Here is a 15,336-nt window from a genome sequence, read left to right on the forward strand (position 1 = left end):
TCCTCGGTGTCGGAACGAAAAATACTGACACGGAGGAGAGATTACATCACTTCCTCTCCTGTGTTTACATTACAGGAGAGGAAGTGATGTCGCGAAGGATTTCTATTTGTCGGGAGTGATCGCGAGGGGGTGGCCATGAATGAATGGCCGCCCCCTCATCCCGGATCGCTCGTGAACGAATACAGACCGCCGCAGGCCCCGACCCGCGGGAAGGCAGGGACGTACAGGTACGCCCATATGCCTGCCCGTGCCATTCTGTCGACGTACATCGTCGTGCGGCGGTCGGGAAGTGGTTAAAGTAGAATTCCAGATGATATAAAAAAAATAAACCCTTTATTTGTATGAATAATACAATAAACTTTAATATTAAACACTTGAATTGTGTTTTAAATTGAGTTGCAGATCAGCAAGTAAAACATGACTTGGTGGAGAAACCCTTGTTGACAAAGCACAGAGGTAAGATGTTTCTTGTAGCTGGTTACCAGGTTTGCACACATCTCAGGAGGGATTTTGGTCCACTTTTTACAGATCTTCTTGAAATCGTTAAGGTTTTTTGGCAACTCGAAGTTTCAACTCCCTCCATACATTTTCTATAGGATTAAGATCTGGAGACTGGCTAGGCCACTCCATGACCTTAATGTGCTTCTTGAGCCACTCCTTTGTTGCCTTAGCAGTGCTCTGGGTCATTGTTATGCTGGAAGACCCATCTTCAGTGTTTTGGCTGAGGAAAGAAGGTCCTCATCCAAGATTTTACAAATACATGGCCCCTCAATTCGGCAAAGTTAGCCTGTACCTTTAGCAGAGAAACTGCCCCAAAGCATGACGTTTCCACCTCCGTCCTCGACTGCAAGGATGGTGTTCTTATGGTGACAGTCAGCATTTTTCTTCCTTTAAACACGACAAGTCAAGTTAATGCCAAAGAGCTCAATTTTGTTCTCATCTGACCACAGCACTTTCTCTCAATCCTTCTCTGAATCATTTAGAAATTCATTGGCAGACTTCAGACAGGCCTGTACATGTGCCTCTTTGAGGAGAAATATTTAAATCCATGGCAGCGTATTGCGTTACCAATGGTTTGTTAGGTGACTGGTCCCAACTGCCTTGAGATCATGCACAAGCTCCTTGCATGCAGTTCTGGTCTGATCCCTCACTTTTCTTATGATCATCCTTACCCCAAAGCAAAGTCTTGCATGGAGCTCCAGACTGAGGGCGATTGATTATTTTGTATTTCTTCCATTTGCTAATAATCGCTCCAACAGTTGTCTCCTCACTCAGCTTCTTCCCGGTGGCCTTGTAGCCTATTCCAGCTTTGTGCAGGTCTACAATCTTGTCCCCGACGACCTTGCCCATGATGGCAAGGTTTGAATGGAAGAAAGATTCTATGGACAGATGTCTTTTATACACATAACAGGTTGTCATTACAAGCATCTTCTTAAATTGACTAATCTATGTACCACATGAGCACGTACTGTAGCCAGTCTGTGGGAGCCAGAATTATTGTTGGTTGGTAGGTGATCAAATACTTATTTTACTCACTGAACTGCAACTCCATTTATAACATTTGCATCGTGTTTTTTCCTGGATTTTTGGTTAGAATGGTATATAATTTAAAATACACCTATGACAATAATTATAGACCCTTAACTTATTCGTAAGTTGTCAAACTTATAAAATCAGCAGGGGATCAAATGATTATTTTCACCACTGTATATCCTTAATGATTGTGGAGAAGGATTTGAATGCAAGGCTTATTTTTTACTTTAGGCTGGGTTCACACTATTGCAAATTGAATGCAGGTTTCTTCCCATGTCAGGAGATTGTGACCGCTCTCTATGGAGCCAGTTCACACATCCACAGAGTGAATTGCACGGGAGTCCTGTGCGTTTTCTGGTCCCTTTCAGTCAGACCAAAATTGGACCTGAAACAAGGACGCACACTGAACACCTGCTGTGAGCCACTCTGTACAGCAGTGTGAACCCAGCCTTAATAGGGATGCCAAAAGCTGGCCCATAGATGCTATTTACACAAATGTCCTGCAGTCCAGCATTTTAACCTTACGAATATGAGCTGACATGATACACATGCCAGAAATGAAACAGGAGGCTTCTAGCAAACTGTCCCAACTGAATTTTAACACTACAGCAATCTTCTCCATACACTGTATAAAGTGAGAGATCAACTTCCACAGCACTTGGATCTCAAGAGCGTTTTATCAGTCAGATAATGGACTGATAAAGTAAGGTCAGAGAAGAATCGGCTAGGCAAGATGGGCAGCACCCAGCAAGAAAAGGCATCCAACCAACTTATCCGTTAGGTCCTTAACCACTTAAGGACCACCGTATTGCCAATGTACGTCATTACAATGGCACAGGCAGGCACAAGCACGTACATGTACGTGCCTGCCTTCCAGCGGGTGGGGGGTCCGATCGGACCCCCTCCCGCTGGATACGGCGGTCCGGTTCGCTGCAGGAGCGATCCGTGATGAGGGGATGGCCGTTGGTTTCTGGCCACCCCCTCTCGATCGCTCCTGGCCAATGAGAAGCTTCCTCCCACTGTGTATTGTATACACAGGAAGGAGGAAGTGATGTCATTCTCCTCGGGGCGGTCTTTTTGACCGGACTACGAGGAGAAGACAGAAAGTAAGTGCACCAAAACACTACACTAACACATAGGTATTGCATTGATCATTTATTTACTGATCACTGCATTCAGTGTCAGTTGTAAAAGTAAAAACTGTCAGGGCAGTTAGTGTTAGGTCCAGGGTAGCCCCCTATCACCCCCCAATAAAGGTTTAACCCCCTGATTGCCCCTAGAGTTAACCCTTTCACCCCCTTTTGCCAGTGTCACTAAGCAATCATTTTTCTGATCGCTGCATTACTGTCACTGATGTCGCTAGGTAGCTAGTTATTTTTTTAGGTTCACCGCCAGGTTTTTATAGCGCTAGGTACCCCGATATACTACCCAATAATGGTTTTAACCCCCTGATTGCCCCTAGTTAACCCTTTCACCCCCTTTTGCCAGCGTCACTAAGCGATCATTTTTCTGATCGCTGCATTAGTGTCGCTAGGTAGCTAGTTATTTTTTTAGGTTCACCGCCAGGTTTTTATAGCGCTAGGTACCCCGATATACTACCCAATAATGGTTTTAACCCCCTGATTGCCCCTAGTTAACCCTTTCACCAGCGATCACAGTATAAGTGTCACTGGTGACGCTGGTTAGCTAGTTAGTTATTTAGGTTCCCCGTCAGGTTTTTATATAGCGCCAGGGACCCCCATATACTACCTAATAAAAATTTGAACCCCCCGATTGCCCCTAGTTAACCCTTTCACCAGTGATCACCGTATAAGTGTTACGGGTGACTCTGGTTAGTTGCTTTTTATAGCATCAGGGCACCCACCATTTATTACCCAATAAAGGTTTAACCCCCTGATCACCCGGCGGGTGATATCAATTAGGTTTTAGGGTCAGGGTCTGCCTTGCCCCAGGCAGCGCAAGGTTAGTGCCAGTACCGCCAACACCCACACGCAAAGCATAAACCTCCCGTAGTGGTATAGAATCTGAACAGATCAATATCTGACCTGATCAGATCTATACTAGCATCCCCAGCAGTTTAGGGTTCCAAAAAAATGCATTGTTAGCGGGATCAGCCCAGATACCTGCTGGCACCTGCGTTTTGCCCCTCTGCCCAGCCCACCCAAGTGCAGTATCGATCGATCACTGTCACTTACAAAACACATAACTGCAGCGATCGCAGAGTCAGGCCTGATCCCTGCGATCGCTAACAGTTTTTTTTGGTAGCATTTTATATTTAAATCCGGAAGGCAGTGCTTGGTTTCGGGGTCCCGTACGTGGCTAGGCTCCCAAAAAGTCCCCCACATGTGGTATCCCCGTACTCGGGAGAAGCAGCAGAATTTATTTTGGGGTGTAATTTGACTTATGCCGATGGCATGTGTGAGCAATATATCATTTAGTGACAACTTTGTGCAAAAAAAAAAAAAAATTGTAAAATTCCTGCAACTTGTGGCAAAATATAAAATATTTCATGGACTCAACATGCCTCTCAGTAAATAGCTTGGGGTGTCTACTTTCCAAAATGGGGTCATTTGGGGGGGTTAGTGCTATTTTGGCATTTTATGGCCTTCGAAACTGTGATAGGTAGTGAGGAGTGAAATCAAAAATGTGCACCCTTAGAAATCCTGAAGGCAGTGATTGGATTTCGGGGTGCCGTACGCAGCTAGACTCCCAAAAAGTCCCACATACGTGGTATCCCCATACTCAGGAGAAGCAGAATATATTTTGGGGTGCAATTCCACATATAACTATGGCATGTGTGAGCAATATATAATTTAGTGACAACTTTTTGTAAACTTTTATTTTTTATTTATTTTTTTTGTCATTATTCAATCACTTGGGACAAAAAAAATAAAAAAATATATTCAATGGGCTCAACATGCCTCTCCACAACTTCCTTGGGGTGTCTACTTTCCAAAATGGGGTCATTTGGGGGGGTTGTACTGCCCTGCCATTTTAGCACCTCAAGAAATGAGATAGGCAGTCGTAAATTAAAAGCTGTGTAAATTCCAGAAAATGTACTCTAGTTTGTGGACGCTATAACTTTTGCGCAAACCAATAAATATACGCTTAGACATTTTTTTTTTTTTTTTTTACTAAAGACATGTGGCTGAATAAATTTTGCCCTAAATGTATGAATAAAATTTTGTTTATTCGATTTTTCTTATAACAAAAAGTAGAAAATATAATTTCTCAAAATTTTCGGTCTTTTTCCATTTATATCGCAAAAAATAAAAAAATCGCAGAGGCAATCAAATACCATCAAAAGAAAGCTCTATTTGTGGGAAGAAAAGGACGCAAATTTCGTTTGGGTACAACATTGCATGACCGCGCAATTACCAGTTAAAGCAGTGCAGTGCGAAATTGTAAAAAGACCTCTGGTCCTTAGGCTGTTTATTGGTCCGGGGCTGAAGTGGTTAAAGAGAAACTGCAGTCTGCTCACATAAACATATTTGCCATTCTGATGCTTTGCTCCAACCACTTTGCATATTTTATACACACTGTGATTCTGCAATTGCCAAATATGCTGCAGAAATCTCCCTCCGCTAAGTCTGGCTGCAACCATTTTAACTGGGGGGCAGCTGAAGCTGCTGCCTGTTCACTTCCTGGATTTACACACCCCTCCAGCTCTCATTGGCCCTCTTACGACTCCTCCCCCCCTGCCTCAGAGAGCGAGCTGTGCATGAGGTCATAAGCTTAGGCTTTTTACCAGACAAGAAACAGGAAGTGGTCTATATAAAAAAGGTATTTACTGGCAGGAAAAAAATAAAAAAATGATGTATTACTATCTAAAGCAACTATTACTATTAAAACAACCAGGGCAGAAGATTTACCAGATGGAAAGTTGAGGGAAAAAAAAAAAAAAAAAAAAAAAAAAAAAAAAAATGATGGAAGGTCCGCTTTAAATGCAAGTGCATATCATCTACCAGAATAGTAAGCACTCATAAAGCGGGAGTCCGCCGGGACTCCGCTTTTTTTTTTTTTTTTTTTTTTTTTTAAAAGCCAGCAGCTACAAATACTGCAGCTGCTGACTTTTAAAATAGTGACACTTACCTGTCCAGCGCGCCCGCGATGTCGGCACCCGAAGCCGATCTCTAGATAGTCTCTCGGGTCCTGCCGCCGCCATCTTGGGTATGGGAATCAGGAAATGGAGCCTTTCGGCTTCATTTCCTGGTTCCCTACTGCGCATGCGCGAGTTGCGCTGCGCAATAAGGACGGTCCCCGCTGCCTCTGGGATCTGTGAGTTTCCCAGCAGGCAGCGGGGCACTTGCGGAAAGGGACGGGCACTTGTGGAAAGGGGCGTAATCTACGCCCCTTTCCGCAGAGAGCTATCCCGGAAGTGGGTGCAGATACCTGTACAGGTATCTGCACCCCCCTGAAAGGTGCCAATTGTGGCGCCGGAGGGGGGGGGGTTCCGATAAGCGGAAGGTCCACTTTAGGGTGGACCACCGCTTTAAAATAGGACACTGCAGGGAACAAAACAAAAAAAAAAAACAACCTGCTAGCAAAAAACAGGATTTTTTTTTTTTTAAAACACCTTACCTGTAAAATCCTTTTCTTTGATGTACATCAAGGAACACAGAGCCATAGTAAATGACTGTGGGTTATAGGGCCACCGATAGGTGATGGAGACTGGCACGCATCAGTGGCCCTATAAACCACAGTCATTTACTATGGCTCTGTGTCCCTTGATGTACATCAAAAAAGGATTTTACAGGTAAGCCATTTTAAAAATCCTGTTTTCTTTTCTTACATCAGGGGACACAGAGCCATAGTAATTACTATGTGGGCTGTCCCATAGCAATGGCAACTGAAGGGAGGGAGACAACAGAAAAGGAGGGCCAGAGGACTCATACTGCAGCCTGCAGTACACTCATGAACTTTAACACCGATTTGATAAAATCTGGTAAACATAAACCGAAGACCAAGTCGCAGCCTTACAGATCTGAGTCAGAGGCCTGATGATGCACCACCCAAGAGGCACTAATCGAGTGTGCTCTAACATAAGAAGGAAGAATTTTCTTCTTAAGTTGAAGCTTGATCAATCACTTGACGAATCCATTTGGAAAATAGTAGATTTTGACAGTGCCAACATTTTGGACCTTCTGGCAGTACAAACAAAACGTGTGTTTTGCGAACCTGAACTGTCGCCTTTAGATAGACTGATCGCTCTTACTACATCAAGGGAATGTAGTGCTTTCTCTTCCCTAGATTGAGGCTCGGGGAGAAAGAAGCAAGAATAATATCTTGGTAGGAATTCAGGGTGACATAAAACCACATCATCCTTATGCATGATCAAATATGGCTCTTTACAAGACAGAGCATCTAGTTTCGATACTCTTCTAACAGGAGAAATGGCAACCAGAAAGATTATCTTTCTTGACAAAAGAACCAAGGGAATTTCTCGTAAAGGCTTAAACGGCTGATTTAGCAAAGCCGATAAGACCAAATTTAAATCAAGGATTTAGAGGTGCCTTGATAGGGGGAATAATGTTACCCTCTGAATAAGATGCTTCCCAATCTTGGTGCGTAAGAGGCCATTGAAAAAACACTGACAAGGCCGGGATCTGGCCCTTGATAGAAGTCAAGGGCAGCTTTATTTCAGATCCCATTTGCAGGAATCAAGGATCCTGGCTATGACATACTTTCTAGGGTGCCAACCCCTGGATCCACACCAAGAAACATATGCCTTCCAGACCCTATAGTTAATGATTCTGGAAGCCGGCTTCCTGGCATCAAAGTAGACACTACCAAAAGGAGATCACCCACAATCCTTTATAAAAGTGGGATTCAATAGTTAAACCCGTTAAATTTTTCATCCGTAAGGTAGGATGAAATAACGGACCTTGTGCGAGAAGGTCTGGCTATAATGGCAGAGTCCGAAGGACTCCTACTGCCATCTTTATGACCTCGTTAAATCAAGATCTTCTGGGGCCACCAGAATCACCCCCTTTCGTTCCCACTTGATCCTGCGGAGAAGGTGCTGAAGAAGCAGAACTGGAGGAAACGCATAGATCAGTGAAAAACTGATCCCATGGGAAGACTAATGCGTCTGTTCTGCCTGCTAGCGGATCCCTTGTTCTCGACACAAAGTTGTCAACTTTGTTGTTGAATTTGGACATGACTAGGTCCATGTCCGGAATACCCTATCTCTGACATATCGCTAGGAAGATGTTGGGGTGAAGAGACCATTCTCCCGGAATAATTGTTGGTGACTCAAGTAGCCCGCCTGCCAATTCTCTATTCCTGAAATGAAAAATGCAGATAGGCAAGGAATGTGTTCTGCCCAAGCTAGAACATTATTCACCTCTTTTTGGGCTGCATGACTTCTCCCGCCGCCCTGGTGATTGATGTAAGCCATCGCAGTGGCCTTGTCGGACTGAATCCTGACAGGACAGTCCTGTAGTCTGACCGTCCAAGATTCTAGGGCCAGACGTACTGCCCGAATCTTCCAAAATGTTGATAGGCAAGGTCCTCTAATTTGGACCATGTCCCCTGGACAGAATCTTCTTCCAGGGCTGCTCCCCAGCCTAGAAGGTTGGCATCTGTTAATACTTCCCAGGATACAGGTAAAAAAGGATCCCTTTTGCTTGATAACCACCAATTTAGGCTCTGACTTGCGTCAGGAGCCAAGCGTATTGGAAAAACAAAACAAAAAAAACAAGGCCTGAATCTTTTTGAGACCGACAGGATGGTGTTTTGAAGCAGTCTTGAGTGAAAACTGCATGAGGGACAGCCTCGAAGGAGGCAACCATTTCCCCTAACCATCTCATGCAAAGTCAAATGGAAGGATTTTTCCTGGTTTTGATAAGTTGAATTAGTCCTGCAACGGAATGGATTCTTGTCCGGGGTAAGAATACCTTCTGTACGGTATCTATAACCAGCCCCAAGTACTGTAATCTCCTTGATTTGTAAGGAGGATTTTTCTAGGTTGAGTATCCAACCCAGAGATTCCAGGTAGTTACAGCTGTAATGAGACTCTTGTTTAGACCTGAGACTGAATGATCTATTAAAGGTAGATCGTCTAAATAGGCTAGGACCGTTATGCCTTGAGCCCTATATCTGTTAAAGGAGGTGCCAGAGATTTTCAGAACACCCGTGATGCTGTGGCTAAACTGAATGGCAGGGATGTTTAAGTGCCGATTCAGATCTTTGAGATCTAGAATGGGTCTTACCTCTTAGTTTGGTTCCGAAACCGTAAAAGGTTTGAATCAAAAACTTGTGCCCTTTTCCACTAAGGGAACTTCTGGGATAATAGATGATCCAGAGCCAGAAAGACTTATTTTCTCTGGATCCTTGGGAACATCTTCCCTTAGAAAAAATAAATAAAAAAATGAGGAGACGGAAACTCTCAGAACTCTAGTTCTAGTTAGAGAAAAAAAAAAAAACTGCAGAAGACACCCATCTCTCCTAACATTGTCTTGAGAATTGCAGGAGCATTCCCCCACCTGAGAGAGCGGGGGCGCCCCTTCATGAAGAGGTTTTAGCATTCTGCTTTGTGGACTTTCTGCCCCAAAATCTGTTCCGACTCTGGTGCTGCCCTTGGGGACTTCCCCTTAAACCAGACGGTGAGGCAGTTGAGACGGCACAATTAAAAGGAGAATATTTTAACTTCTTTAATAGTAAGAGAGCTTTTCCCATTAGAGGTCCTTTGGACGTACTTATCCAGATCTCTAAATAGCCGTTCACCATCTTTTTACACAGTACTTCAGCTCACCAAATTTTCAGCCACAGAACTCTGCGAGAATGCACTAGTCCAAGCATAAGCCATGAGGTTTAAATGATAGGGTCTTTCATAGCATCTACTGTGAAACACAGTGCGTCTGATATACCAGCTCATTGCTGGGCCTGTTGATCAGGCAGAATTTAAAGTATCTCCACAAACTGTTCCTTAATGGACTGAAATACACCAATTGCAGCAAGGACCGACTGTGCTACTAAACTTGCTAAAAACATATTGTTTTTAGAAAGAAGTTCCAACTTTTTATCTGTTGGATCCTTTAACATCAGTGCATTATCCACCGGACATGTGAGATTCTTGCTCACCGAGGCGATTGCATCATTATTGCTGGAGCCCCCCCATTTTCTTTCACAGAAATCCTCTTCCATAGGATAAAGTGTGGAGAAATTCTTGGGAGGATATTATTTATCCGAATGTTCCCATTCAGAATACATTAACTTTTTTTAGTATATGTGCTACCGAAGCGAGCACCATGAATAGGGAAAAACATCCCCAAATGGGGGAGGTTTCAATTAACCCAATTAGAGATAGGTTCCTCAAGAGCCTGCGCTGTAGGCAGCAAAAAGGTTGAGTAATGGAGTACACAAGCAACCTGTCTTGTGATGCTACTCCTTCCATATTAAGATCCTCAGAAAAAGGATAAATAAGTATCTTCCAAATATTTGGGAAGATCTACCTGATCCCCAGCCTCCTGCACCTCAATAAGAGGGTTCTGAGCACATGATGGGAATCTGCTATGTTTAGCCCCACTATGGAGAGACATCATAGCATCAATCTTATTTCCAAATTACAAATGGTAGAAGAAAAAACCTCTTGTAAGATATATACAGGGACTGAAGCGTTTATGCAACAACTGTTTCCTCTCAGAGGAGGATGACATTCTTTTGGAAATGGATTTAGTTTATAGTAAAACCATTGACCTCTTTAGAACCCTTAGAGGAGTTCCTGGTCCCATTACCACTCATAGCCTGAAGCATAAAGCAGAGGCACTCAAAAAATGTACATTGCTAGCCTATAGTCCAGCGCCATTAGCTGCTAATAATCCTAGCCTGGTAAAGAATAATGTGTCAAAGGGAAATGCCTTTGTCACCAACCTGAATAAGCCATCCTCCTGCTCTGTCCCTCCACAGCCTGCAGCAGCTACACATAAACAGCGCTTTACAATTCTTCCATGTGTTGCTGGCGTCTGTCGCCATTAGCCATGCCCCCCTGCGAAGTGTGCCCCCTCCTTTCCTTTCAACGGCGTCCTGGGGTTAAATCCTCTGCTGAGCGATCCGTCCCAACCACCCCCCCCTTTTTTTTTTTTTTTTACAAAAAAGGAAACAGTTTTTATATCAAACCCCTGAAGGGAAAAAGATCAATATTGGGGACGCAGGAGGAGAACCAGACAACCCATCTTACCGGAGGATCTGTTGTGGCCAGAGGAGAGGAGAAAACTACAGGCTTCTGTGCCGTTTCCAGCGTCCGGTCGGTGAGTGCTCAACACAGCCCCCAGTGGTGACACATAGGCATGACATCATTATACATAAAAGGAGGAATTCCTGAGAAAATCTCCCTTACCTTTTTCTTGCAGCAGGGTTATCCGAGATAAAAACCCAATCTTCACCCATCAAGGTGGGCTCAGAGACCTTTAGGAAACCTTCAGGAACAGGGGGACCTCAGATTACCCACAATCCTGGACCTGCGACCGCACCCTGCCAGTAAAAACTTTATGGCCTTACTACCAAAAAGTACTGGATCCCAGGGTACAGCTCTCTAAAGAGAAGCATTTACAAGCAAAACCTTGTTTCTTCAGACACGAGGCCCGGGTACCATCCATTTAGCCCATGAAAGGACATCGGAACGGATTCAGTCAGCATGGCTAGCCCCAGCAAGGAAGCTTCCAGTGGAGCTCAGCAGACCACATCTTTACTCGTGACCAACACCTTAGACACTGGCGAATAAAAACTGAGGACTCCTAGTAGTGGGAGGGGTTATATAGGGAGTACACTTCTTTCCTTAGGGCATGCCAGTGCCCATCACCTATCAGTGGCCCTAAACCCACATAGTAATTACTATGGATCTGTGTCCCCTGATGTAAGAAAAGAAAAAAGGTAAGTTGTAGAATGGCATCCATCCTCCTAGCACTTTAGCCCAAAAAAAAAACTGGCGCATGCTTGTATTGGGGTGGGTTATCCTGAGCTGGTCTACAGAATCTTTGCAAGTATTCAATCCTCCTGTAAGGGGCAGCATAATTTAAAGGCAAGATTTCCCATGCCCCTGAATAGACAAGAAAGAATTTGTTTTATGTGTAAACTTTATATCAAATGACAAAGTAGCTAGTTACTACTGAAAAGTTTCAACTGTATTGTATTTAATTTCTGTTTAGCCAAAACATTATGTATTTATAATGGTCTGTAATGAGAGCCATGTTGCAGAGCAGGCCTGAATCTTATTTTTGAACTTTTTCAAATATTTTTATGCTAGATGTAAATATTCCATTCACTAGAACAGGCAGAAAGATATTCAAATAAAAATGGTAATTGGAGACAGGGAATTGATCATATTTTTATTCTGAAGTCACCGAGATGCCAGCAACAACATGGACCAGAAAGTCAGCTGAGGCTGGACACAGATGCAAGTGTGGCCACGTTGTCAGTCATAGGAAGCAGCACTGTTACAATGAGGCAACACATATCCTTTTCTCCTTCCTGGCAGTACTGTCAGATAGGGCAAGGATGGTAAGTACTGTGGTATAAACCATGCAACGGTAACAATGGATGAGTTGTAGGTGTGTAATAAATATTTTTTGGCCTCTGTTCCAGACATTGACAGAAAAAAAAAAAAAAAATGGTTTTAGGCAGGCAATTTGGCATAGTCAGATTCCAATTAAAAAAATTATTTTAAGACCTGGTAAGAAAATATTTTAACTTGACACAATTTACTCAGTAGAAATGATGTGGATTCTCAAGCTTTTGCAGGACATGGTGAATTGAACTATACAATTCACATCTTTGTCTAAAACAAAAAGTTCAGGGGCAGGAGATTCTAACTGTGGAACATTTATTTCACACCTAAGAAAAAAAAAAAATAATGACTAAAACAGCAAAATGTCATTATTGTTCAGTGTCTTCAGAAGCTGCGATTCGTCGGGGTCCATAAAGTAGAACATAAGCTATATGCCAGTCTCCACCTCCAGACAGCCGTAGTATATCTTCGGGAGAGACAATGCTCACTTTGTCATCATCAAACTTAATCCATTCATCTAAAAAGAGAAAAAAGCAGATCCAGTGTGTAAGAGAAGCAACATAGCCTCTTCAAAATATGCAACACCTAAATGATATTTCTGCAGAGTACATACACATTTCACTGAACCATCACTGCTCAGAAAGGAATTTTCTTTGACACTACAGACATAGGCATCAATATACAGTAGAAGGAGCCTTGCATGTATTGTCATCTGAGGCTCAGAGGCTTCGTGCATACATACTACTACTATATAGGTTTTATATAGCACCAACAGTTCGCACAGCGCTTTACAACATGATGGCAGACAGTACAGTTACTATACAAGAGGAATCAGAGGACCGGCTCCTTAAAGCTTACAATCTAGGTGGAAGGGTCAAGTGATACAAAAAAAGGTAATAACTGAGGGATGAGCTGGAGAAAATCAAAAGTATTGTTAGGTGGGGGGCAGGATAGGCTTCTCTGAAGAGAAGAGTTTTCAGGGATGGTCTTAAAGGCAAACAAAGCTGGGAGATAAAATCAGACAGATTGGGGTAGGGAGTTCCATAGGACGGAAGATGCTCTGGAAAAGTCCTGGAGGCAAACATAGGAGGTGGTGACAAGGGAACTAGAGAGCAGGAGGTCTTGGGAGGAACGAAGAGAAGGATTGGTATTTTGAGACCAGGTTAGTGATGTAGCTGGGGGCCGAACTGTGGATGGCTTTGTAAGTTGTTAGTATTTTTAACTTAATTTGTCGGGTGAGTGGAAGCCAGTGAAGAGATTGACAAAAGGGTACCAGACACAGAGTGGTTGGTAAGGTAGAAGAGCATGGCAGCAGCATTTATGATGGACTGAAGGAGGGATAGACTATGTAGAGGTAAGCCAATGAGAAGGTAGTTGAAGTAGTCAAGGCGAGAGATGATCAGGGCATGAACTAGGAGCTTTGTTGCGTCAATGGTTAGAAAGGGGCATATTTTGGAGCTGTTGTGGAGGTTGAGGCATCAATATTTTGACAGTAATTGGATGCAGGGCCTAAAGAATAGATCAGAGTCCAGCATAACACCTAGCATCTTGGCATGCGGGGATGAGCTGATAGTTGTGCCATTGCTCTTGACAGAGATCAAGGGAAGGGGCACGTGGGGGAGGAAAGAATACAAGCAGTATGGGAGTGGGAGATGCTGCTGTAGTTCACATTCATTTTTATAGATTTCTTGAGATCTAAGAACAGATGGCAGACAGATTGCAAGGGTGCTACAAGTGCCCTTACATCCAGTATACAAAGCCCTTTAAAAGCTTCAATTCAGCCTTACCTTCAGTCTTGCACATGCTCCTCTCCTGTACTGAAATGGCCTAGTCTGATTTCACTGCGAGCTTTGCAGCAAATCAGACAGCACCTACCTGATTTCCTGGTTGGAGGATGCCCTTACCTCCTAAATTCTTTCAATCATGGATCAGCATCACATGAGGGATTTACCTTGGGCAGTCTTTCATGCAAATGCAGGCTGCTTAGGAACACCCAGACCTCCAGATTAAAAAAGTAGTACAGCCAGAGCCATTTTGCAATACTTCTCTCCTATGGATCAAAGGAGTGCAGTTTGTACTTTTGCACTCCTGTGATCCATTTTCAGCCGACAGCAGGCTAAAGCCTGCAGTCAGCTGACGTCACTCAGCTGATTCAGGCTCAAAGATCCCATCTCTACAGTTGGGATCCACCCAGATGCCTGGGCCAGCAGCTGGCTCAGGCTCTCAGCATGCCAGCCCGTTCTGTCCCCTTCACAGGCCAAAGCTCCAGTGAGCGATGGAGGGGCAGAGCAGAACGCCAGTGACTGCCAGTCATGGCTCTCTGTTCAGAGCGGGGGGGGGGGGGGGGTTTGGGGAGAACTGAGAGATCATCGGTTTGATTGTTCAGTTCACAGGGTAGGAGCCAGCAAGGGACAGCTGCCACTAAGATCAGTGCTGCAGCCATCTAGGTGAGTATGTTTTTTTTTTTTTGCTATTCCTGAACTTCTTTTAAATTCCACCCTTTAAGACATTGATATTTGCAGATGTGCCAGCCCACCGCGTGCAACAGGGCTGAGAGGTACGGAGACAGTTTGTTGTGATGTTTTTAGGAACCTATGTACAGCACCCTGCCAGTTCCTTCCAGCAGCCATGAGCTGTCTGCATTATATAGAGAAGCACAGAGATCAGACAATAAGTCTAGGAAGCAAAATTTAAGCAGATTAAACCTCATATTTAGGCCAGATCTACATCTTTTTTCATTGAGACAGCATGCCGCTACCCAAAACATAGCTATAAAGACACTATTTTTAGTGTGGATTAAAATTATAAATGTGTGAAGATCACATGGTGACCAAACATCAATGAGTATGTACCCTAAAAAAAAAAGAGATTAGGCAGCTGCAGGAAGTTACCTTGTTTCCTTTTAACCCATGAAACATAGTGCCCTGATGAACTTGATCTTCCCTGGTGTGTAAGAACTGCCTGCAGTTCATAGTAACCACAATTATTAGACCCAACATCTACAAAACAAAAAGAAATATTTTGTTACATTTATGCCCATTGTTCAAGAACATAACAGTCACAAAGAACATTACATATACTGTAGCTGCTGACTTAATAAACATGCACTGACCAGTCCAGGGATCCAGCGATGCCCTTACCCGGGCTAGTGCTTCATGGATCCTGGGGTCCCTGGCACCATCATCTCGGATGTGGGAAGCCGGCTGTGGCTTCTTGGTGCTTCCCCAACAGCTTCCTACTGTGAATGTGTGAGTACCACTGAGCTCCCTCAACCCACAGGAGATTGCAGGGGGTGG

At 43.8% G+C, this 15,336-nt stretch overlaps 1 protein-coding gene across 2 annotated transcripts in view; it reads right to left on the reverse strand.

The window, feature by feature from the left end:
• Positions 1-11,848: 11,848 nt before the first annotated feature.
• Positions 11,849-15,336, reverse strand: part of USP14 (ubiquitin specific peptidase 14) — a 46,853-nt gene continuing 43,365 nt past the window's right edge. For both annotated transcript variants that reach the window (XM_077492549.1, XM_077492550.1), the window contains 2 exons: positions 14,932-15,039; positions 11,849-12,557 (listed from right to left, as the gene is read on the reverse strand). In XM_077492549.1, coding sequence (XP_077348675.1) covers positions 12,409-12,557; positions 14,932-15,039 — 257 coding nt within the window. In that variant the 3' untranslated portion in view covers positions 11,849-12,408. The remainder of the gene's footprint in view (positions 12,558-14,931; positions 15,040-15,336) is intronic.

Source organism: Lithobates pipiens, unplaced genomic scaffold (genome assembly GCF_037356315.1).
Source record: "Lithobates pipiens isolate NorthernLeopardFrog02 unplaced genomic scaffold, aLitPip1_a1.2 Scaffold_19, whole genome shotgun sequence".
NCBI lineage: Eukaryota > Metazoa > Chordata > Amphibia > Anura > Ranidae > Lithobates > Lithobates pipiens.